General features: G+C 37.7%; 1 protein-coding gene and 1 long non-coding RNA gene across 4 annotated transcripts in view; one reads left to right on the forward strand and one right to left on the reverse strand.

The window, feature by feature from the left end:
• Positions 1-13,716, forward strand: part of IL33 (interleukin 33) — a 47,910-nt gene extending 34,194 nt beyond the window's left edge. The window contains exons 3-8 of one of the 3 annotated variants that reach the window (XM_007969308.3): positions 6,216-6,341; positions 6,878-7,003; positions 8,566-8,691; positions 9,255-9,305; positions 10,161-10,252; positions 11,694-13,716. In XM_007969308.3, coding sequence (XP_007967499.2) covers positions 6,216-6,341; positions 6,878-7,003; positions 8,566-8,691; positions 9,255-9,305; positions 10,161-10,252; positions 11,694-11,894 — 722 coding nt within the window. In that variant the 3' untranslated portion in view covers positions 11,895-13,716. The remainder of the gene's footprint in view (positions 1-6,215; positions 6,342-6,877; positions 7,004-8,565; positions 8,692-9,254; positions 9,306-10,160; positions 10,253-11,693) is intronic. The other 2 variants (XM_037998430.2, XM_007969309.3) reach the window with 2 other exon arrangements.
• Positions 1-25,925, reverse strand: part of LOC140712930 (uncharacterized) — a 194,889-nt gene that overhangs the window by 49,980 nt on the left and 118,984 nt on the right. The gene's annotated exons all lie outside the window — the stretch shown is intronic.

Raw genomic sequence — 25,925 nt, forward strand, 5'->3', positions numbered from 1 at the left:
TAAGAAAAGTCCTATAAATAATTTACCTGTGCCCTGAGTGACATTCCACTTACCATGTGATAAGTAAATCTACTGATGGTACTGACAGTAGGTACTTCTACCAACCAATTTTGGATTGCAGGGAATATGTAGCAAGACACCCAACAGATACCTAAACAATGGATAGTACCTAACCCTACATATACTATGTTTTTTCCTACAGATACATACCCATGATAATGTTTAATTTGTAAGTTAGGCACAATAAGAAATTAACAATAACTAATAAAAAAGTAGAGCAATTAGAACAACATACCATAATGAAAACAATGTGAATGTCTGCTCTCTCTCTCTCTCTCTCAAAATATCTTACTGCATTTCACTGTGGGCAACGGAAATCATGGAAAGTAAACTCACAGATGGGGGCAAGAGGGATAGAGCTACTGCACTAAAACTGTGATTATTTAAACAATCCCAGTGAAAAATCTGACAGATATCTCTGGGGTATGTGACAGGTGTAAACTGATTCTCAACTCAAAATGCAAAAGATGTGTCATATATCGTTTTTCTAAATAAGCTTCTTCTCTAAGATCCCAAGAAACAAGGCAAGAAAGCACATTTAATGCCTTCTCTTCTCTTTAGCTACCAGGATCTGACACAAGTCATAGTTCACAATGCCACAAAACTTAGTAGCCAACCACTGCAGGTGTCCCCACAGTCAGTCCCACATTGTGATCACCCCCAGGGCATTTTGCCTCTAATGTCAACAGGGTACAGGACTTCATGGCCTGGAGGAAAGCCTCTCTCACAACCCTTCCCTTCCCAGTTTCCAGGAAGCTACTTCCCAGGGTCAGGCTTTTCTCTTCTCCTACTTTCTCTCCCCCACATCTGTCAACACTTTCTCTTCCCTAAAAATCCAGCCATCTTCATTCATGGATCTAGCCAGAGGTCACAATATGGGAGCCTTGGGATAGATCCATCCAGCAGGAGTATTTTATAAGGACTGAACAGTGTTATTGATATTTTCTAATTGAGTCAATTTTTTAAAAATAGGATATTTTTAATGAAAATCTAAATGTGTATAGTTTCTCTAAAAAATCCAAAGATCTAGAAACACTGGGTCCATATGTTGCATGGCAATAGTTAGCTAGAACTGAGTAGAGATCAACCCTTTAGTTTGAGTCTATCCATAGAAGATCTTCTGTTACAGTAAAGGAGATTTCACTTTATCCTGTAGACAGTAGGGAATCATTGAAAATGTTGAACTGAGGAATGATAAAATATTTTTACTTTACAGATATCACATTGGTGAAGTGTGATGATAGTAGTGTGATGATAAAGTGAGGAGGCAAGAGTAGAAACAGAAACTGGTTAGAGGTCTACTGCATTAATCTAAGGGACTAATGATCAAGGCGTGACCTAAGACAACAGAATAGAGAAGACAGACTAGATTTCAGATATATTCAGAAGGTGAAATCAAAAAGACTTAATGACAGATTGAATGAATTGTAAGAATGGAAAGAAGGAAAAATAAATGATTCTCAGCTTTTTTATTAAAGAATTGGGTAGAGGCCAGGCGTGGTGGCTCACGCCTGTAATCCTAGCACTTTTAAGAGGCCGAGGCAGGCGGATCACAAGGTCAGGAGACCAAGACCATCCTGGCTAACACGGTGAAACCCCATCTCTACTAAAAATACAAAAAATTAGCCAGGCAGGGTGGCAGGTGCCTGTAGTCCCAGCTACTTGGGAGGCAGGAGCTTGCAGTGAGCCGAGATCGCGCCACTGCACTCCAGCCTGGGTGACAGAGCGAGACTCCATCTCCCAAAAATAAAAAAAAAAGAAAGAAATGGGTGGATAATGATAGATAGTTCTACTATTTCTCAAGATAGGCAGTTCAGGAGAAATATATTGGGGGTAGAAAAAGAAAAAGAAATTTTGTATTGTAAGTACTGCTATGGTTTGAATGTCCCCTCCAAAACTCATGTAGAAATTTAATTACCATTGTGATAGTATTAAGAGGTGGAACCGGCCGGGTGCGGTGGCTTATGCCTGTAATCCCAGCACTTTGGGAGGCCAAAGCGGGTGGATCACAAGGTCAAGAGATTGAGACCATCCTTGCCAACATGGTGAAACCCCGTCTCCACTAAAAATATGAAAATTAGCTGGGCATGGTGGCACACCCCTGTAGTCCCACCTACTCGGGAGGCTGAGGCAGGAGAATCGCTGGAACCCAGGAGGCAGAGGTTGCAGTGAGCCAAGATTGCACCACTGTACTCCAGTCTGTCAACAGAGCAAGGCTCCATCTCAAAAAAAAAAAAAAAAAAAAAAAAAAAAAAAAAAAAAAAAGAGGAAGAAGAAGAGAGGTGGGACCTTTAAGAGGTGATTAGATTATAAGGGCTCTGCCTTCATTAATGGATTAATGCCATTGTCGTGGGAGTGAGTTAGTTACTGCAGGATTGGGTTTCTGATAAAAATGATGAAGTTCAGTCCCCATCCTTTCTTTGCCTCATGTGCACTCTCACCATGTGATGCCTTCCACCATGTGATGACACAGCAAGAAGGACCTCATCAGCTACAGCCCCTCAATCTTGGACTTCCTAACCTCCAGAACCAGACACCAAATAAAACTCTTTCCTTTATATATTACCTAGTCCATGGTATTCTGTTATGGCAGCAGAAAAGAGACTAAGACCAGTGAATCTCAGTTTAAGGTAGCTGTAGGTCATCCAGGTAGAGATATCCAGAATTTACAAGATATACACAGAAAGAGACAGTGATGCTTTGAAGTAGCTGGGTCAAAATGACTTGTGGAGAAAGAACAACTGATAGAAAGCTCAGGAAAAAGGCCAAAGATAGAGTTACAGTCTGGGGAGTCATCAGCCTCTAAAAAGGTGATTGAAATCATTGAAGCAAGCATGATTGCCCAGGAAGAAAGTTTAGAGTGAGAGAAGAAGAAAAAGTCGAAACCCTGAGGAACACCAACATTTATGAGCAGACAGAACAGGGATAACTAACAAAGAGACAAGGTGCACTAGTCAGAGAGAAACAAGAAGAACCTAGGGAAAGTGGTGACATGGCATAAAGAAAGAGGGGTTCAAAGAAAGAAGTAGTCCTGAGAGTCCATTGCTACAGACAGGTAAAGGGTAGTAAGCAGTAAGAAGACACCTTGGTAAAATCTGTGCTTGGGGAAGAAATGAAAGATGGAGTACTTCACCTCTGTGGTTTCTATCAGCCATAGTCTTGTTCTCTGAGTGGCAGAATTATAGAAAGATTTCCAGGGTCCTTCCTATTTACTCACCAGAAATCCCTGAGGGATTTATGCTGCTGTTATGATGAAATTAGCTATGGGAATTTTCTTAAAATTCATACTAGGCTATTGCCCTCAGGGAGCAGGCAGGATAGAAACATAGAAAGTGGTAACAGCCTTTATATATATTTGAGCTGGCTCTTTGACCCCAGTGGAATGCTCTCTCCTGCAAAGTCCACATGTCCATGCCAGCTTTACACTTTCCTCTCCAGAACACAACCCTCACACTTTCAGCTTCCCAAAACACCAAAGTATATGTTCTTCAAAATTCTCCTGATGCAAAGTGTTTTCAATACTTCAAATGTAGTAACCCCCATCCTTGAACTATAACCAGTGCTTGTCCTACTAGATGCTAGCCCTCACACCTGTATCTTTAACTCTCTTCTTATCTCCAAAAGTCTTCTACATCTTCAGTACTTCCTCAGTATTGTGACTCTCACTTTTAACTATCCAGACTGATATCCTGTTCCCCCAGAGTCCACACTCAGTATTAGGCATGCCTATCATGTTCCCATGGGATGCTGACTAAAATATAAAGAATATAAGGAGTGAGCATTCTTTCAGTTATCATATTATGCCTTTTAGCTTTGAAAAGACAATGTGGTATAGTTGCTATGGTTTGCATGTTTCCACCAAAACTCATGTTAAAATTTAATCACCATTGTAACAGTGTTGAGAGGTCAGATCTTTTTTTTTTTTCTTTTTTTTTTTTTTTGAGACAGAGTCTCACTCTGTCGCCAGGCTGGAGTGCAGTGGTACTATCTCGGCTCACTGCAACCTCTGGAGAGGTCGGATCTTTAAGATGTAATTAGGTCATGAGAACTCCACTATCATGAACAGATTACTGCTGTTATCATGGGAGTGGTTTGGTTATCAAGAGACTGGGTTTGTTATAAAAGTGAGTTCGCTGGATTTCCTCTCTGACTCATGTACTGACTGCTGCCTTCCACCATCGGATGATCCTCACCAGATGCCTGCACAATATTCTTGGATTTGCCAGCCTCCAGAAGTGTAATAAATAATTTTCTCTCTGTTTTTTCTTTTTTTAGAGACAGGGTCGCACTCTGTCACCCTGGCTGGAGTGCCATAGCATGATTACAGCTAACTACAGCCTCAAACTCCCAGGCTCAAGCAATCCTTTGGTCTCAGCCTCCCAAGTTGCTGAGACTACAGAAGCAGGCCACCATGCCCAGCTATTTTTTTTTTAATTTTTTGTAGAGACAGGGTCTTACTGTGTTGCCCAGGCTGGTCTTGAACGCCTAGCCTCAAGCGATTTTCTCGCCTCAGCCTCCCAAAGTGCTGGGATTACAGGTGTGAGTCACAGCAACTGGCCAACAAATTTTTTTGCTTTATAAATTACCAAGTCTATGGTATTCTGTGATAGTAGCAGAAAACAAATTAATACAAGGGTCAGTAAAGTACTGCATTAAATTACTTGCTAGGAGAATAAGTACAATGCTGGCTCTAGCACTAGTTTTCTTTATAAATTATCTTTGTAAGTGTAAAAGCACTAAAATATAAATACAAGATACCACAGTTGATATTTCTGAATTGAGAATCAATGGTAAAGAGTTCCAGAGTGGGTGTGAATATAATTAAGTGGTCTGCCCTTGTTAAATCAGTTGAAGATAGTGAAAGGTACCTACTCATCTGAATTGGAGGCAAGATGTGGATTAATTCAAAATAATAGCTAATAAAAGCTTTTCCACTTATCTTTGAAAAGCATTATTTTAGGAAGGCAAATCCTCTGGAGAATTTTTTTAATTCATAAAATGAATCCCAAAGTCACAAATAATTATTTTATTTTCTGAATTACTGTGACTAATTGAAATTTGACTTTACTGTATAAATTACTTGATAATTCATTTACTACATAATGTTAAAAATTGAGGTCCTATGACTCATGTGTTATAATTTTCTTTTCTACCTGATTCTGAAAGATTTTTTATGATTTTCCAAGTAGCAAATTTAATTTTCCTTTTGAGACTTAGCTTTTTTTTAGCAAAATGAAATAATTACTGAATAATCAATTAAATTTTTTACTTCAACTGATTTAATTTGAATATGCATTTTGTTAGTCCCTCAAATTGTAGTGCAGCATTTTCTTAGATGGCGGTAAGTGGATGGTAATGGAAAGAATAGGTTTGATTTTAGACACACTTCAATCACAACTTCTCGCCAGCCCTGTAATCTTGGGCAAGTGTCATGACTGACTCCTGAGAGCTTCAGATTATCATCTGTAAAATGGGGACAATAATGCCTATGTTACAAGATTATTATGAGGAATTAAATGGAGACATATGTAAAATCATTAGCACAGTGTTTGGCTCACTGTAGACACTTAGTAAACAGTAGTTATTTTAATATCAATAACCTTCGTAGACTTCAGCAATCCCCCCAAAATTATTAAAGGTGTATTCTAGATAAGGAGAAAAGATTGCACATTTCATATGAGTAAAAGATCCCCCTCAATTAGGCAAAGGTTGATACATGTTGGATACAGGTTCGCACTCCCTCATATGGAATTCTGAAAACCAAAATTTTTTTCTAAAGACCTAAAGTTTTTCAGAACTTATCTGACAGCAAAATATGACCTAAACTCATTTCTTAGTTAACTCCTGATGTGAACTAACATGAGGTCTTTATTTCACTTTGTGTAAATTTTCCTATGTTTCAACATAAAATTAACTAATTTTGATTACGGGGTGCTGAGCCCCTCTCTTCTGGGGTGCTACATATATACAGTATATGCTCTATATTACAACCCTAAAACCTAAAAAATTCTGAATTTTGAAACACAGCTGACCTAAGGGTTTCTGATAAGATACTGTGAACCAGTACTTGCTTTCTGGGTCTGCTACACTCAGGATTTGTAAAAGGATAAAGATGAATGGAATGTAACAGTCTCACAAGTTTTTCAATTGTTTAGAATCCCAACAGAAAGCCAAAGAAGTTTGCCACGTGTACTTTACGAAGCTCCGCTCTGGCCTTACGATAAAAAAGGAGGCCTGTTACTTTAGGAGAGAAACCACCAAAAGGCCTTCACTGAAAACAGGTAAGGGGAACTGTACATTCTCTGGCAATAGTGGTAGGTATCTATTTGCCTTTGCTTACCACATCTAAATATGCAATTATTTTTCCTCACTCCAAGGTTCCTTTTAGAAAATATTAAGGATGACGAACTGGTTTTTAGCTATTTTAAAAAGGGCATACAAAGAATTTGCATGAGAGAAATGATTATGTTATAATGTTAAGTGAAAACAAAAGATACACAACTATGTATAAATATGTTTACAATATTTTTAAGTGAATTTTTTTAATTTAAAGGAAGTAGGTTTAAGTGTTAATAGTGCTTACCTTTTGGGTGTTGAGATTGTGGGTGACTAGTTTTCTTCCTCCTGATCTCTAATGAATGTGCTTCTACTGGGGTATAAGTGTGCCAGGAGGTATCAATCCCTTTGGTCCACGGAGTGGCCAAAGCCCTGGAGTCAAGCACTACTCTCAGCAAGCAACCTTAACTGGGAATTCTCAAAGGGGTGTTTGTGCAGAGTGGGGATTGATGGTCCATCCCTAATCCCATCTGGTCTGCAGGTGGAAAGCACAAAGGACATCTGGTACTCGCTGCCTGTCAACAGCAGTCTACTGTGGAGTGCTTTGCCTTTGGTATATCAGGGGTCCCGAAATATACTAGAGCACTTCATGATTCAAGTATCACAGGTATGACTGGTTACAGGGGTGACGTGGGAGTGAGGCGGGAGGTGTGACACAGGACCCTGGAAAGTGCTACTCCAGGTAGCAGTCCCAAGTCTATGTCTTTAATGTGTACCAGAAACTTCTGCCCATTTGCAGCTGATGTACCCATCTAATAGTATGCAAAGTGGCACAAGGGAGCTGTTCTAATAATGCACAGGCATTCTCTAGTTAGCACACCATCATTATTTTGAAATACTTGCTATGGATTGGAATCCCATGGTCATTAGTTTTGGTGAAAATATGTTATCTTTTGGGAAAAAAACACATTTCTCCCCCAAATTCCAACATTTTGACCATTAAAGAAAAAAGCTATTATATTTTTAAATGTAATTCTAACACTTTATACACTTTAAGTAGTAGTTACAATGGTTTTAAATTTTATCACATCCTTGTACAAGGTTCCAAGTTGATGATGACTATCAGGAAGTGAAGAGATCATCATTTAAAAAAAAAAAACTTGACCAGGCGTGGTGGCTTATACCTGTAATCCCAGCACTTTGGGAAGCTGAGGTTGACAGATCACCTGAGGTTAGGAGTTCAACACCAGCCTGGCCAACATGGCGAAACCCTGTCTCTACTAAAACTAGAAAAATTAGTCAGTTATGGTGATGTGCACCCATAATCCCAGCTACTTGTGAGGCTGAGGAACAAGAATCGCTTGAACCCTGACAGAAGTTGCAGTGAGCCGAGATCATGCCAGGGCACTCTCGCCTGGGCAACAAGAGCAGCTGTCTCAGAAAAAAAACAAAAAAACAAAAAAACTTTTCCTGGAATTGCAGTTGCCATTTCAAGCATTATTCCTGCTATAAATGTCCTAAATTCCCAGAAGCAACACTGAAGTTTCTCATTCAGTATTTCTAAATCATTTACTTTAGAAGTTCATGTACAAATTCAGTATTGTAACATTCTCCTTAATATTTTGTATACTATTTTTTTCCAGGCCCCATATAGGTAGTCCCTAAATCTGTTCCAGTTTACCTTAGCAGGCTATAAAAATATTATCATTTTCTATGTGTATTTTGACACTTTTTAAAAGTTAGGAGCACTGCACTAAGTGTCCCTGTTATTTAGCCAGAGGAGAGAACAGGGTTCATACCCACATTCTCCAGGACTGTCAGAAACTTCTCGGTAACTCCATACTTTATAGATGAACATTTATTTATCCATATCTATCAAAATACAGTTCCTTCTTTACCACAGTCCCCAGACCACATGGTGTCATGAAGTGAAGGTTTCCCCAAGCAATGTCTGTTGGTTTCCATTTTCTTTTTCCCCACCAAACTCTCCCATAAGCACACTCACATGGCCTCCCAGGGCCTTTGTGCAGGACACTAGCACCTTTAATCCCATTCAAGGGTCACATCTCAGCCTTTGAGCTATGTAAAACTTGTGCCAAAGGCTTTCATCTAGCCAACAGTGACATACAAAATGCAACTCAAATTGCAAAAATGTTTTTTGAGAGAGCATTTTTTAAAAAGGTTGCCAAAAGAATTGTACCTGACAAGTTTTTGAATTCTTAACAACAGGAATTTCACCTATTACAGAATCTCTTGCTTGTCTAAGCACATACAATGATCAATCCATTACTTTTGCTTTGGAGGATGAAAGTTATGAGATATATGTTGAAGACTTGAAAAAAGATAAAAAGAAAGGTAGATTATTTTCTTTTTCTATAATGATGTAATACTGACTAATAAAAGTAAAACGTTTTAATAAAACTAAATCTACCAAACTTTAAACAATGGATTAACTTAGACATGGCAAACAAGTCATGCTGTATGCTAACTCTAATGCATTGGCAGTGGATGCCTGAATCCACTTCTATGTCAAGATGGATTCAGAAGTTTTGTCAGGTTCATCAAAGAATGCTGACATTGAAATGTAATATCTGTTGTGAAAGATGGAAAGAGGGACCACAGGTATTTGCTATCTCTAAATTATCCAATAGATCTTTCTAGCCTTATTAGTATCACCAAAGTACAACTTCTTTGTCAATGCTATGAAAAATATTTTAAATATTTTAATAACAACTATATTGGAGAATTCATCAGAGCATATTCATGCATTTTTGAGACCTTTCTCAAAACCACAAAAGTTTTGCTTTTATTGATATATAATAAAATGAGAAGATATTTTCTGATGTTATATATGTGTTGGAACTGAAAACTTAAGAAAATTGTGTCTCACCAGAGGGATTTTCTGTATTCTCTTTCAGATAAGGTGTTACTGAGTTACTATGAGTCTCAACACCCCTCAAGTGAATCAGGTAATTTGGAGGGCTGGGTAGCTATTATGCTTGAATTCTTAAGTATGGGGTAGAGATAAATAAAATCCTTTTCACCCCATAGGAAAAAAGATAGTCTCAGAAGGTTATCTCCAACCCAAGCTCATGGTAAAACCTTAGATTCTCAGAGGATGCATTCTCATCCATTTTACAGCTTAATCGTTAGGATAAAGTTTTGGCTACACTTAATAGAGATCCAAAACAAGAGTGGCTTATGCTAGATAAAACTTTCTGTCTTAGCCAGGGCTGGAATGGCTCAACAAGGTGTCCAAGGAACCCATCTCCTTCTATCTTGTGGTTCTGCCAACATCTACGTGGTTCAAGAGTACTTGGGAGCATGATAATGTCCGGTCAACAGGATAGAGAAAAACAGATGCATGCATTCTATTTCCCTTTAAGGGTACAACCTAGAAGTTGTATCTAACACTTCCTCTCATCTCACATTGGTCAGAACTCGGTTGTATTACTACACTTAGCCATAAGAAGGCAAGATTGGGAATGTCGTATTACCATCCCAAAAGAGGAATGAATATTGGGGGACACTATGAATGGCTGTACATGCAGACAGGAAAGCTGATGCCCAGAGAAGTACCCATTAGGGTCACAACTCTCCAGTTAAAAAGCACATAAGAAAACTAATTTCTCTCTGGTTTATAAGCACCCTCTACTTATCAATGCCTCTTGAATTCGGGTACAAATACTTCTAAGTTACCTGTTAGTGAATGAAGTAATTATTTTAATGTAATGTCTTAGAGTCTTTTCCTGGGTGCTGAATTCATTTAAATAAAGATGAGTTACAGTTCTTAACTTTATCATTTATACTTTCTTAATTGTAAGGTGATGGTGTTGATGGTAAGATGTTAATGGTAACCCTGAGTCCTACAAAAGACTTCTGGTTGCAAGCCAACAACAAGGAGCACTCTGTGGAGGTAAAAAAAAAAAAAAGAAAAAAAAAGAAAAAGAAAAAAGAAAAAAAATTATACATATATAAAGGATTACAGAACTGTCATGAATGACTCCACCAACTTGTGTAGATTTGGGTGTTGGGGTATTTTGCAGAAGGATTTTTTTGTGCTATTGTATATAAAGCACAATCACTACAAATGACTTTCTTCTAGAGTAAGGAAGGCAAGAAAGTGGCATGTATGGCTTTGCTACTGAAAGTCTGCTCTCTGCCAGCAGCATAGCGTCACCTGAGAGCTTGTTAGAAATGCAAGATTCCAAGCCTCCCAGAAATAAATTGGAATCAGCATATTTTAACAAATCTCCAGGAAATTCATATGTGCCTTAAAGTTTGAGAAGCACTGTTATATAGAATGATCTCAAATCCTTGCTATTTGGCTTTAGGAACTACTATGTTCCTCTAGGAAACATTTCTTTGTATAATATCGTTTTCTTAAACAAATATCAAAAAATAATTTTCCATTCTGAGCCTGCTTAAAGGAGGGTCATAAGTGTTTCCATGTGCCAAGATTTATAAATAATCTAACATCACATTCTGAACATAGGATTCATTGCATATTCTTCTTTGTTAGTAAATGGCATTATTATATTGGTCATGATGTGTAATTATAACTATTTTGACAAACAAGTCAAAGGTAGAGGCATGGAAGAAAACAGAAGAGCATAATATAGAAGATATATTATATAAATACACAAAATTATAAAGCTAACTAACACAGCCATGTAAGGCCTTATTAACATAAACAGTGGATAGTAACCAGCATCTTCCTAATGAAAACATTCCTAAACATATATAATCTAGTGTTTGGCATGTATAACTACTCAATAATAGAGCTACTTAGACTGAGCTCTATTATATAGCAAGCACTGTGCTAAATGTTTTACAAATATTATTTTATTTAATACTCACAGTAACTCTACAATGGAGTTGTTGTATTGGTCAACTGTTGCTATGCAACAAACCATCCCAAAACTCAGTGACCCAAAATAATAATCATTTATATTTATTCATATGTCTGTAGGTATTTTGAGGATTGACTGGTCTAGAAAACTAGTTAGACTAAAAAAATGAGGCTTGAGAGATAAAGCAACATGCCCAAGGTCTCAGAGATAGTACATGTCAAAAGAAGGGCACAAATCCAGAACTGCTGCATCCAGATCCAATCACCCCAATCCATACTGCCTCTCTAACTATATTGACTATCAGTGAATCAAATCAAATCCACCCCCCACCCCTCTGGCCCTGTACTCACTTCTCCCCATCTCCCCTCCGCTACTCACTAAGCAAGCTTGCTAGAAATATCAAGTCATACATAAGTATTCCCCTTTAGTTTCCAATACAGGCAGGTAACGTTGACTCTGAACTTTCCATTCACATATGGATTGCTTTCTCTCTTGTTTCCTCAGCTCCATAAGTGTGAAAAACCACTGCCAGACCAGGCCTTCTTTGTCCTTCATAATAGGCCCTTCAACTGTGTTTCATTTGAATGCAAGACTGATCCTGGAGTGTTTATAGGTGTAAAGGATAATCATCTTGCTCTGATTAAAGTAGACTATTCTGAGAATTTGGGTAGTGAGAATATCTTGTTTAAGCTCTCTGAAATTTAACTGATGGAAACTTGTGGGTCTTGGGTGGAGTACCCAAATGCTACCACTGGAGAAGGAATGAAAGATAAAGAAAGAGACAGTGACATCTGCATGCTGTGGAATGTTTTCCTTATTATACATATAAATATTTTTTCTAATGCTTCAGTTCTTTTTTTCTTTCTCTCTGTATAACTGCATATTCAATGCAAGTATCAGTATATTAAATAGGGTGTTGGTAAAGAAACTTCTAAATCAGTATATTAAATAGGGTATTGGTAAAGTCAACATTCTAAAGAGATACAATCTGACTTCCACTTTTCTCTAGTTTCAGTCCAGAAAGAACTTCACATTTAGAGCTAAGGCCACTGAGGAGAGACAGAGCCATAGCTTGTCTCTCTGTAGACAGGGATCCATTTTAAAGAGCTACTTAGAGAAATAATTTTCCCCTGTTCCAAACAATAGGCTCACACACTAGAGCTGCTAGTAAAAACAAGACCAGATGCTTCACAGAGTTATCATTTTTTTCAACTGGAATAAAACACCAGCTTTGTTTGTAGATGTCTTAGGCAACACTCAGAGCAGCTGTCCCTTACTGTCAGGGGATATGGAACTTCAAAGGCCCACATGGCAAGCCAGGTAACGTAAATGTGTGAAAAAGTAAACATAATTGAAAAATTAAGACAAATAAATTCAGTATTTATAAAGTGAATAACTTCATTTCTAATTGTTTAATTTTTTAAATTCTGATTTTTATATATTGAATTTACTTTAAGCAAGGCATTCTTACATTAGGAAGTGAAGTAAATTTTAGTTCAGACATAAAATTTTATTTATTGGGAATATGTAACATGCTAAAATTTTTTTTTTTTAAAGTACTAAGCCACAACATGTTTTAGAGCATCCAGGTCCCATATAATTACAATCCATGGTAAGGCCAGAAATCCTCTAACCTACCACAGCCTAGATGAGACACCGAATTAACATTAACATTTCAGTAACTGAAAGTCCCTCATGTTCATGGCCTACCATCCCTTCCGACCCTGGCTTCCACAGACCTAAGTCTTTTGATATACTCGCAGTCACACTGGGTGAAGTTGCTTTTAATCCTTGCTTCCCATGTGCTCAAGTCTTTTTGTTGTCCAGCTTCCTGACAACCCTGCTTACTGCGGAATATTCATTTGACATCTGTCTCTCTTCATTTCTTTTAACTACCATGTCCTTGATATATCTTTTGTACCCCCTGAATTTCATTTCTGTATCACCTGACCTCTGGATGCCAACACATTTATTCTGCTTTTTCTATTGTAGAATTTTAGATAAACCTATTAATGGCAATATTTTTTGCTAAACATCTTTGTTTTTTACTGTCACTAGGGCAATAAAATTTATACTCAACAATATAACATTTTTTTAACTACTAAAGGAATAGTTTTTAAAGTCTTAGCAATTTCTTTTGCAATTTTTCTTAGACTTAATACTTATGATAAATGACTAACATAGTAACAGAATATGAAATATGACCTTTTCTGAAAGTATGTACTTTTAAATTTCTACTTTATTGAAACCTATTAGATGTAAGTGCTGGTAGAATATAAGATAAAAGAGGCTGAGAATTACTATACCAGGGTATTACAATTGTAAAACAATATATCTTTGTTTCATTGTTTTGTCAATAATTGTTACCAAAGAGATAAAAATAAAAGCAGAATGTGTATCATCCCTTCTGAAAAACACTAATTATTGACGTGTGCATCTGTACGATAAACTTAAAATGATTATTAAATAACCAAATATATCTACTACATTGTTTATATTATTGAATAAAATATATTTTCCAAAAGTATGTGAGACTATAATGATTTTATCATACGATGACTCAATATTCTGAAATTCTTAAGTGAAAGTAAGCATATTCCAACCTACCAATGTTGGTATCCGGAGTAGGTCATTACCTGATAATTTTGGTGATTCAAAACTAAGTAACATTTTCAAGAGAAGACACTGTGTCTTTTTCACCTGTGTACTGTCAATGCCCATACTGGTGGGTGACACAAAGGTGTTCAGTAACTTTTACTCAGGATCAAACAGCCAACAGGTACCTGCACCAGAACCTTGATCTTATTATTCTGACTCCTTATGTAGATAACTTTCAACTCAGCTCACTTATTTTCTGTGTTTAATTTTCCTTTTTTTAAAAAAAAAAAAATTCCACCATCATTATAGTCAGTACAATTTGATTAAAATATTCAAATGTGGGGTGGCATTTTTGTCTCTTACCTGTATGTGTTTTGATGGTCCAAATACACATTACTGGAAATAATTTGTTCATTTAATTGTATCAGAAAGGATAATTGTGTCAAAACTTACTTTTTCCGCATTTTATTTGTGTTCTTTAGGTTTTTATGTATTTACTGAATATCTTGAAATATTGTCAAGAAAATTTTATCTGAATGAGTAAAATGACTTAGAATTGGGAAATAATAGGTAAGAGTTGAGATTTAGGTGGAATTCGGAAAGAAAATTGCCAATCTAATTAGAAAACAGCAGCTTGATTTAAGACTAAAACAATTTATTCATAATCCCCACTTTGCAGAACAAAATAAGCCAAAAAATAATTTCAATCTTTGTGCCTCATGCTGAAAAATTTCATGATGGATAGAAATCTTCAGCTGCAATCCCATTGCTGGGTATATATGCAGAAGAATAGGAATACAAATCATTTTACCATAAATATACATACACACAAATGTTCATTGCAGCACTATTCACAATAGCAAAGACACAGAATTAACCTAAATGTCCATCAGTGACAGACTGGATAAAGAAAGTGTGGTACATACACACACTAGAATACTATGCAGTCATAAAGAACAAGATCATGTCTTTTGTGGGAATATGGACGGAGCTGGAGGTCATTATGAACTTATAAATACAAGTAGACTGGGGTCTACTTGAGGGTGGAAGGTGGGAGGAGGGAGATGAACAGAAAAAATCACTATTGGGTACTGGGCTTAATTCCTGGGTGATGAAATAATCTGCACAACAAACTCTCATGACATGAGTTTACCTATGTAACAAATCTTCACAAGTACCCTCAAACCTATAATAAAAATTTTTTAAAAATTAAGTAATTTAAAAAAAAAGAAATCTTCAGATGTGGTACTCCAGTGGGAGTTGGAGCAGTAGGCTTGTCCCAAAACTCCTTCTCCCTTCAAGTATAAGCCTATACAGCCCTGAAATCTCATCTTCTAGCAGTTATACATTGAATAGGTGCCATATGTACTGGACTTTGCTAGGCACCATGACAGCACAAAAGAAACCTAAGCCATGCTCCTTGTTCACATGGACATTAAAACATATGAAATATGTATTATTATTATTCTTTGTTCAGAGTCTCACTCTGTCGCCCAGGCTGGAGTACAGTGGCATGATCTCAGCTCACTGCAACCTCCGCCTCCTGGGTTCAAGCAATTCTCCTGCCTCAGCCTCCCGAGTAGCTGGGACTACAGGTGCCCACCACCATGCCCAGCTAATTTTTGTATTTTTTAAGTAGAGACAGGGTTTCACTATATTGGCCAGGCTGGTCTTGAACTCCTGATCTTGGGATTCGCTTGCCTTGGCCTCCCAAAGTGCTGGGATTACAGGCGTGAGCCACCGTGCCCGGCCCCCTAAAACATGTACCATATATATTAGAACTCCAATTCTGCAGTACAGTTGTGCAAATGTGAGAAAGATCAGTGTGGGTTTGTCATCAGGGAAAGAAATATAACTAAATTGTCTATCCCCATACTCTAAAACCTACCCTGATCTATTCTTATATCCATTCTCAAGGTCTTGTTAAGCAGGTTCCTCATGCAGGTCTTAGGTAAAAGGGGTAAATTCAGTTGTTTTAACCCCTTTAGTGGTCAAGATTTGGTATGGGGACTTAGGAATCTGAGGAAATAAATCAAGAGATGAAAGTGAATGCAAGTTGGTAGAGAGAGAATCGATTAATTATTTCCTGCTTAAGTGCCAAGATGACTGTGATGGTTAATATTAGGTGTCAACTTGACTGGATTGAGGGATGCCTACATGGCTGGTAAAGTATTGTTTCCGGGTGTGTCTGTGAAGGTGTTGCCAAAGGAGACTGACATTTTTGTTTGTTTATTTTTGAGACAGGGTCTCACTCTGTCACCTAGGCTGGAGTACAGTAGAGCAATCTCAGCTCACTGTAACCTCAGCCTCCCAGGCTCAAGCGATCCTCCCACCTCAGCCTCCTAGGTAGCTGGGACTACAGGTGTGTGCCACCACATCCACCTAATATTTGTATTTTTTTGTAGAGCCAGGGTTTCACTATGTTGTCCAGGCTGGTCTCAAACTCCTGGGCTCAAGCAATTCACCTGCCTCAGTCTTCCAAAATGCTGGAATTACAGGCTGAGCCACCGTATCCTGCCAAGATTGACTTTTGAGTCAGTGGACTGAAAAAGGAAGAACCACCTTAAATGTCGGTAGGCACCATCAGTCACCACCACAACTAGAACAAAGTAGGTAGAAGAAGGGTGATAAACTTGCTTACTTAGTCTTATACTCTCTTCCCTTGCCAGGTACTTGCTTCCTCTCTTCCTATCCTTGGACATCAGACTCTAGGTTCTTCAGTTTTTGGACTCTGAAATTTGCACTAGTGGCCTCCCAGGGGCTCTTGGGCCTTTGGCCTCAGACTGAGGGCCACACTTTCAGCCTCCCTGGATTTGAGACTTTCGGTCTTGGACTAAACCACTCTACCAGCTTCTCTTTTCTCCCCAACTTGCAGAGGCCTATTTTGGGACTTCACCTTGTAATTGTGTGAGCCAATTATCCTTAACAAAAGATAGATAGATAGATAGATAGATAGATAGATAGATAGATAGATGTGTGTATATATACATTGTGTGTATGTGTGTATATATATCCACACATATATAGATATACACACACACACACACACACACACACACACACACACATATATATATCCTACTGGTTCTGTCCCTTTGGAGAATGCTGACTAATACAAAGATGAAACACTCATCTAAGCTTAATTACAGTCCTAGCACAGAGGATGCTCCCACAAAGAGATTATGTGAATCAGTGTCCAGTGGATTAAGAACACGGTTGGTTAGCTGCTTATAGGCTGTGCAACTTTGGCAAGGTAAGTAACCTCTCTCGATATCTATTTCTCCTCTGTAAATAGGGGGCACCAAATATTGTAATTGTCTACCTAATATCCACAACCACCACCCTTACTGCTTTACCAATAGACCCTCATTTTTTTTTTAAATCAGATAACAGTGCACATAACTAAAAATACACTCTTTCCCAGATTCCAATGCAGCTAGATAGGGTAACCATTTGGCATAGTTCTGGACAATAAAATATAAGCAGGATAATGGTTTAAGAAAAAACTTCTGTTAAAAAGACATATTTGACTGGCAAGCCCTTTTTCAGTCTTCTACCCCTTCTTCTCTTCCTGCCTGAGCCATAGATAGGATGCTGAATGCAGAGCAGCCAACTTCTGACCACAAGGTGAAGAGCATGGGGACAAAGGCCTCCACATTAGAAGTGGCAGGAGGAGCTGGACCAGGCTCACGCCTATAATCCCAGCACTTTGGGAGGCCAAGGCAGGCAGATCACTTGAGGTCAGGAGTTCGAGATCAGCCTGGCCAACATGGAGAACCCCCATCGCTACTAAAAATACAAAACTTAGCTGGGTGTGGTGGTGCACTCCTGTAATCCCAGCTACTTGGGAGGCTGAGGCAGGAGAATCGATTCAACCTGGGAGGCAGAGGCTGCAGTGAGCTGAGATCATGCCACTGCACTCTAGCCTGGGTGACAAAGCAAGAGTATATCTCAAAAAAATTAGGAAAAAAAAAAAAAAAGGGCAGGAGGGAAAGATAAAGGAATCCTGGTGTAGTGGATGATATTGGTGCTCTGCCCAAATTCCCTTGAATTTCTTTATATTGGATTATTTGATACCATTACCATATGTGCCACACACCCATACCACCACCATCTTCCATGTTCTTTCAATATCCAGCACTTGCAGCTCTTACAAGGATTGCCTTTGTTGTAGTGATGCTGCTTTGCCCCCTTGCACGGAGAGATGAAAATGTCTATGAGTATGCATTACTCCCACCAGCCTCACAAGGCTTTTGAAAGCCCAACTCCCCAGTTCTTGGGTGGAATACCTCTGTCTTAAATTTCACTCAAAAATTCTCCTATGGGGCTCATGCTGAATCTGCCCTGTGCTGCACTTTAGCATGAGATCACATTCTTAGATTCCTGTTCGTTCCTGCTCTGTCTTGCCCTGTCCTGCCCTGACTGCCTTATCAGTATTTCTCGGGAATACTTCCTTAGTAAGTCACATTATCATAATCCTTAACTCAGGATCTGCTCCTGGGGAACCTAATGTAAGATACCAGGTCACAGGTGACATTGGAGAGCAGCCATATCAATCTTCTAGTACTAACTGCAAACTTTATGTTGAGAGAGAAAAATAAACCCATGTCTGCTTAAGCTAGTGTTGCGTTTTCTGCTGAATATGCCTTAAAGCAAAATTTACCCATAGAAGACATGATGTTAACACCTGCTCCTTAGGCCACTGATAAGAATTTCCTGGAACATAGCAAGCACTCAGTGAAAGTTAGCTTAGAAAAACAAACCAACCTGACTGATAAGGATAACGACTTTTCTTAGGTAAGATTAGAACACAGAAAGACAATCAAATGACTCCACAACTTTAAGAGAATTTATTTTCTGAGAGATAAAGTAGGAGGCAGAAATTAGAAGATGAAATCTGCCAGGTATTAATCTACAAAACAAATCTATGAAACAAATAGGTATTTATTTATACTTCTCAACCTACAAATAGGTTACATAAATTCTGTCATATATGTCTTAGTTCATTCAGGCCACGATAACAAAATTAACTGAGTAGCTTAAAAACAACAGCAACTTATTTCTCACAGTTCTGGAGGCTGGGAAATCTAAGATCAAGGCACTGGCAGATTCATTGTCTCATGAGGGCCTTTTCCCTAGACAGCATCTTTTGGTTATAACCTCACATGGCCAGAGTGAGGCCACCTAACTCTCTGGGGTCTCCTTTATAAGGCACAAATCCTACTCATGAGGGCTCCACCTTCATGACCTAATAACTTCCCAAAGATCTCGCTTCCCAATACCATCACCTCGTGGGTTAGGATTTCAACACATGGGGGGGACACAACCATTCAGACCATAACAATATGCATCGAATATTACATTATAAATATAAGAAAATTTAATAGTAAAAATGAAAGACTGATATTCCTTCAAAAGATCATTGGACAAAAGTGCAGATGTTCCAAGATATAGGAATTAGATAACTAAAAGTTTATATAATAATTTATTAATATTAAATAGGTCAGAAAAAAATAGAGAAATCAAAAGCTGTATATTGAAGAAAAATCAATAAAATTGGTAAACCTTTGTCCAGACTGATCAGGAAAAAAAAAAAAGAAAGAGGACACAAATTACCATTATCAATAATAACAGAGTTGACATGAGTAGAGATTCTAAAGATATTAAAAATAATAAGATGGAAATATTATAGGCATCACTACATCAATAAATTTGACACCCCTAATGGAAACACACAAATTCCTTGAGAGGCACAGACTACCAAGATTCACTCAAGAAGAAACAGGAAACATTAATAGCCCTCTATCTATTAAGGAAATTAAATGTAAAGCTCGAAGTCTCATAAGAAAACTTCACCCTTCATTAGTGAATTCTTCCAAACATTTAAGGAAGAAATAATATGAAATCTACACAAATTCTTTCAGGAAAACTGAAAAGGAGGAAGTTTTATTGAATTTTTCTATGAGGCAAAATACACTGATATCAAAAACAAACAATACAAGAAAACTACAGACCAATGTTTTTCATCAACATAGACACAAGAATTCTACAGAATTCCATAAAAATTTTTAGCAGCCAGGCATGGTGGCTCACACCTATTATCCCAGAACTTCGGGAGGCTGAGGCAGGAGTATTGCTTGAGAAAATGACACTGTCAGAAACAGAAATGAGGAGGTGGGAAACAAATAAGTATGAAGGAAGATAATGAGTTTGTTGGGACAGGTTGAGGGTGAACTGATAATAGGATTATTAAATGGAAATACAGTTGGAAATATAATTGGTACATTCGAAAATCTTGAAGCACAGTTGGTAATCAGAACATTAGTTATCTTCCACCATCCCTTTATTCAGCTCCTCCCTCTTATAGTTTTCCATTCATTCTTAAGTAGTAGACAGTCCTGCTGTCATATTAAGTTGCAAATACAGCCTCAATTCAATAATTAGAATGTCCAGTTCCATGAATAGACAAACCTCTGAACTCAATTTACCTCCCAAAGCCTCTGCTGGTTCACTTTGCTCTATGTGGCCCCTGATGGCATGCAGGAGTGCTCTTTCCCCACCCTGTGTGTACATGTGACTAATAAACCACTGCCAATCTCATCTGACCAGTGTTGGCTGTTGTGTGTTCAGCCATCTCAAGGTCCTCCTTTCCCTTAACTAAGAGAGTGGATAGGAAGTGTTCAGAACAGCTGGAAGCCTGCTGCCGGTTGAGGAAGGAGTAGTTAACAGACATCAAGGACTCTTAGACCCCAACCCTCTTCATTCCTCACTCCACATTGCCTTCCACACTCCCCTGCCCAAGATCATCAGTTCCCAGGGTTTTAGCTGCCCCTTTATTGACTGATAACTCTCCAGACCAGATATCTTTCCTGAGTTGCAAGTCAACTGTGCTTCCAATTGCCTATGGGACAGCACCATTTAGATATGATGCATGGTCACTGATCACCTGGACTTTAGGTTACTTCTTTGCATGATCTTCTCTCTCATAGCAAGACCTTTTGGGTCTATAATATCTGAGACCCAAAAGGATTTGTTTTATCCTGAATTCTGACACCTGGAGTTGCCTGTCTGCCTGTAAGCTTTCTCTTTGTCAATCTTTGGACTTTCCTAGTCCTCTCTTCTTGCCTAGGCTGAGGCCCTAAGCTGCTGCTCACTGTTCAATCCTGACATTGAGCCTAATATTTGCAAAGGCTGGAGTCCAAAGAGATGTCAGTATTGTACAATGTCAAATTTATCTAAGACAAAAATACTCAGGTTCTGCTTAAAGTACCTGACATGATCAAAGCTTCCCTAACACACTGAACCTAAAGAGAAATGTGGCATTTTTATGGACTCAACTGCCAATCACATTTGAGCAGGACCATTCCAAAAACCACAGACCTAATCAATAAATCAGCCATGGATTGTGGGTTACTTTTGTGCTGGGCCTCCATATTAGTAGAAGCATGACGGACAACAAAGAGCATGAACTTTGGCACTAGAGAGATCCTGGTTCTAATTTCAATTTCTTCCAGCTATGGGACTTCATTCCACTCTGAATCTCAGTCTCTTTGCCTATAAAATGGGGCTAATATTTCACTTAAACAGAGATCTTGAGAAGACGGGATAAGGACATGGCCATAAGCACTTATCACAAAGCCTAGCGTATATTAGGTCAACCAATGTTAATCCTATTTCTCCTCCTCCGCATTCATTTATAATTTAAAACCCACCAGCCTTTTTCTTTCCCCTCAAAAGAGGCCTACTTATCAAAGAGTCACACTCAAGGAAAACAAACAAAACTGGTTAAGTTTCCTGTTGCTTAGGCTCAGAGGAACTGGCCAGATGTTCCCTTAGGTCAGAACGTTGCAGCTGTATGAGTCCTCAAACAGTATTTTTTAAGTTAAACACAGCCAAGAGAGCTAAGTATGTTTCTATTTGTTGGTGTTGATAATATGATATTGTGCAATACTGGCCTTTGCTTCTGTGAAAAGAATTATTTTATTCTATGACATTAAACAAACAGTTTGGAATTCTGGAATAAGCCTTAGCTGGGACACTGCCAGTTTGGCCTAAACAGTGTCTACTCAGTGAGAAATCTTAAGTAATTACAGTAAAGCATTTTAAGGAGAACAAGATAAACTGATTTAGTAATTCAGTTTCATGCAACTGCAACTTATTTAATAGAATTTTTCCTATTTTTCCCTGGAACTATCACCAAGACCCCATTGCTGGAAACAAAAACAATAAAGTATCCAATATTTGAAATTCAGCTATTTGGGGCAGCAATCTTTCCTCTGACACACCCTTCCCCTTCCGTATAAAAGAGCACTAGTAGGTGATAGAAAAGTCATGTTACTTTTTTTTTTTTTTTTTAAGCAGGGTCTCGCTCTGTTGCCTAGGCTAGAGTGCAGAGAGGCAATCATGGCTCACTGCTGCCTCAACCTCCCACCTTATTAAATGATCCTCCTGCCTCAACCTCCTGAGTTGCTGTCACTACAGGTATGTGCCACCACGCCTGATTAATTTTTTTCTTATTTTTTGTAGAAATGAGGTCTCACTATGTTGCCCAGGCTAGTCTTGAACTTCTGGCCTCAAGTGATCCTCCCCACTTGCCCTCCCAAATTCCTGGGATTACAGATGTAAGCCACTGCACATGGCCAAAAAGTCATCTTTTTGAGGAACACCAAGTTTGTAAAGAGAAAAAAAATTCCCTTCCCTTTATTTCTTGGAAACCAAAAGTGAACATTTCCCATAAAATTGTAAAATATGGCTAAATTTGGGAAGCCAGCCAAAGGACACTAATATTTGATTACTTGGCTGGTGCCCGCTCTACTACAGGCCCTGCCCAAGTACTACTGAGCCAGGGAAGGCATGTTTAGGAAAGAATATGGAATGGTCATAATAACAGTTTAAGAAACTTTATAAGACTGTTCTTTCAGTATCTGACAGAATAATTATACTAAAAAAAAAAATCATTAAGGATAGAGAAGACTGACAACACTATCAACTAAATTGACCTAGTAGGACATTTACAGAACATTCTACCTAACAATATCCATTATTTTCAAGGCACCTAGAACATTCACCAAGAAACACAAAACAACTAAAATCATATTAAGTATGTTCTCAGGCCAGGGGCGGTGGCTCACACCTGTAATCCCAGCACTTTGGGAGGCTGAAGTGGGTAGATCGCTTGAGGCCAGGAGTTCAAGACCAACCTGGCTAACATGGCTAAACTCCAACTCTACTAAAATACAGAAAAAATAGCTGGGCATAGTGGTCCCCACGACTGTAGTCGTAGCTACTCGGGAGGCTGAGGCACAAGAATCTCTTGATCCTGGGAGGCAGGGGTTGCAGCGAGCTGACATCATGCCACTGCACTCCAGCCTGGGCAACAGAGTAAGTTTCTGTCCAAAAAAAAAAAAAAAAAAAATTATCTGACCACATTGGAATTAAATTAGAAGTCAATAAGAGAAAGATATTTGGAAAATCCGCAAGTATTTGGAAATCAAACAATACTTTTCCATAACTAATTTTCTAACGAAAATTAGAAAATATTTTATTTAAATGAAAATAAATATAATATGTCAAAATGAGTGGGGCACAGCTACAGTAATGCTTAAAGGGAAATTTACAATATTAAATGCTTATTTTAGCAAAGTCTCAAGTCAATGTTATAAACCTCCACCTTAAAAACTAGCAAAAGAAAAGCAATTAAACCCAAAGCAAGAAGAAAAGATATAATAAATGGGAGAAATCAGTGAAATAGAAAACAAACAAAAAAACAAATAAATAAACCCTGGTTCTTTGGATAGCTCAGAAAAACTGACAAAACTGCCACTAGACTGACCAACAACAAAAAAAAGATGTAAATTATCAATATCAGGAATGAAAGAAGAGGCATCACCATCAATCCCATCGGATAATAGAATACTTTTAAAATATTTTTGTTAATGTATTTGAAAGCTTAGATGAAATGGACAAATTCCTTGGAATCATTACTAACACTCACTGAAGAAGAAATAGATAACTTGAATAGCCATGTTTATTAAAGAAATTGAAATCATAGTTAAAACTTTGACACAAAGTGAACTCCAGGCCTAAATGAGTTCACAGGTGAATTCTAGCCAACAATTAAGGAAGAAATTATACCAATTTTACACAAACTTTTCCAGAAAAATAGAAAGGAGGGAAACACCAACTCATTTTATGATGACAGCATTATCCCCAATAGCAAAACCAAATATGTTTCAAGAAACTAAAACAGAAAAACCAATATCCTTCCTGAATATCAACTCAAAAATATTTAACAAAATATTGATAAATTGAAACCAGTAATATATAAAACATAATACATCATTAAATGTGATTTATTCCAGGTATGCAGGGTTGGTTCCACATTTGAAAATCAATCACAGTCAAATTCATCATATCAACAAATTCAAAACCAAAATGATATCTTAATAGATACAGAAAAAGATTTGCAAAATTCAATATCCATTTGGGATTAGAAACTATTAGCAAACTAGAGATAAATGGGAACTTCCTCAACATGATAAAAATCATCTACACAAAACATAAATTTAACCTCATCTTTAATTCTGAAAGGCTGAATGCTTTCCCTCTATAGCAATCAGCAAGGATGTCTGTTCTCACCATGTCTACTTTAATATTGTACTGGAGATACTAACCAGCACAATCAGGCAAGAAGAAGAAATAAAAGGCAATAGATCAGAAAAAAGCAAAACTATCTTTGTTTGCAGATGACATGATCCTATATATTGAAAATTCTAAAGAAGCAACGAAAAAAAGCTATTAGAACTTACAAGTAAATTTAGTAAGGTCACAAGACATAGGGCCAATATACAAAAATGTGTACAGTATACATTTCTTATATACTATCAAAAATAATTATAAACTAAAATGTGAAAAAATATATATAATAGAATCAAAACAAAAAATATATAGGAATATACCTAACAAAATATTTCAAGGCCTATACCACAAAAACTATAAAATATTACAAAAATTAATTTTAAAAGATATAGACCTAAATATAAGAACTAAAACTATAAAACCTCCCTAAGAAAATGCAGGAAAAAAATATGTACGAAAGAAGACATCTGTAAGAATCTGTAAGGACATCTGTAAGAAAGAAGAGGGAGGAAGATAGGGAGGGAAGCAGGACAAAAGCATAGAGAGAGGGAAGGGAAGGAGAGGAAAGAAGAAAAGGTAAGGAAGCAAAGGAAAAAATGAACATCTGTCTTTATTTCACGTTATACACAAAAATTAATTTAAAAAGACACAGACCTAAATATAAGAGCTAAAACTATAAAACTTCCCTAAGAAAACACAGGAAAAAAATCGGCACCTGACACTGAGCAGCCGAGCATGGGACATGGCCTGCACCTTGCACAGGGCCTAGGAACCCGCGGCCGCCTTGAGGGCTGCAGGCGGGCACTACTGACGCTGCCACGGCCAGGTTCAGCCCTTGTTGCATAAATTCATCAAAAAATAATAATAATAATAATAATAATAATGAATGGATAAGAGAAAATGGTATTGGAACAGTGGGAATCAGCAATTTTGCACAGGAAACTTTTTGGGAGATGTTTACTGTAGTCTGCCTGAAATTGGGACAAAATCGAACAAACAAAACTAGTTCAGTGCTTTGGAAAGTGTGAAAGCTGCTACTGAACTTTACTCTCCTATATCAGAAGAAGTTACTGAAATTAATGAAGCTCTTGCAGAAAATCCAGGACTTGTCAACAAATCTTGTTATGAAGATGGTAGGTGGATCAAGATGACACTGAATAACCCTTCAGAACTCGATGAATTAATAAGTACAGAAGCATATGATAAATATGTAAAATCTACTGAGAGGTGAAACTGGAAGCCCTAGAAAAACTAGTATGAAACAAAATTATTTAAAAAGAGTACACACTCTATGATTCTATTTACATAGCATTCTAAAAAGCCAAACACTATATAGACAGTAGTGGTTGCCTAGGGCAGGGATGGATTACAAAAGGACAACCTTTTGCAGTGATGGAAATGTCCTATATCTTGATTGTGGTGGTGGTTATACATCCGTATATTGCTAAAACTCATCAAACTATATACTTTAAAATGATGAGTTTTATTATATTAAAATTA

The sequence above is a fragment of the Chlorocebus sabaeus genome, chromosome 12, assembly GCF_047675955.1.
Source record: "Chlorocebus sabaeus isolate Y175 chromosome 12, mChlSab1.0.hap1, whole genome shotgun sequence".
NCBI classification, from domain to species: Eukaryota; Metazoa; Chordata; class Mammalia; order Primates; family Cercopithecidae; genus Chlorocebus; species Chlorocebus sabaeus.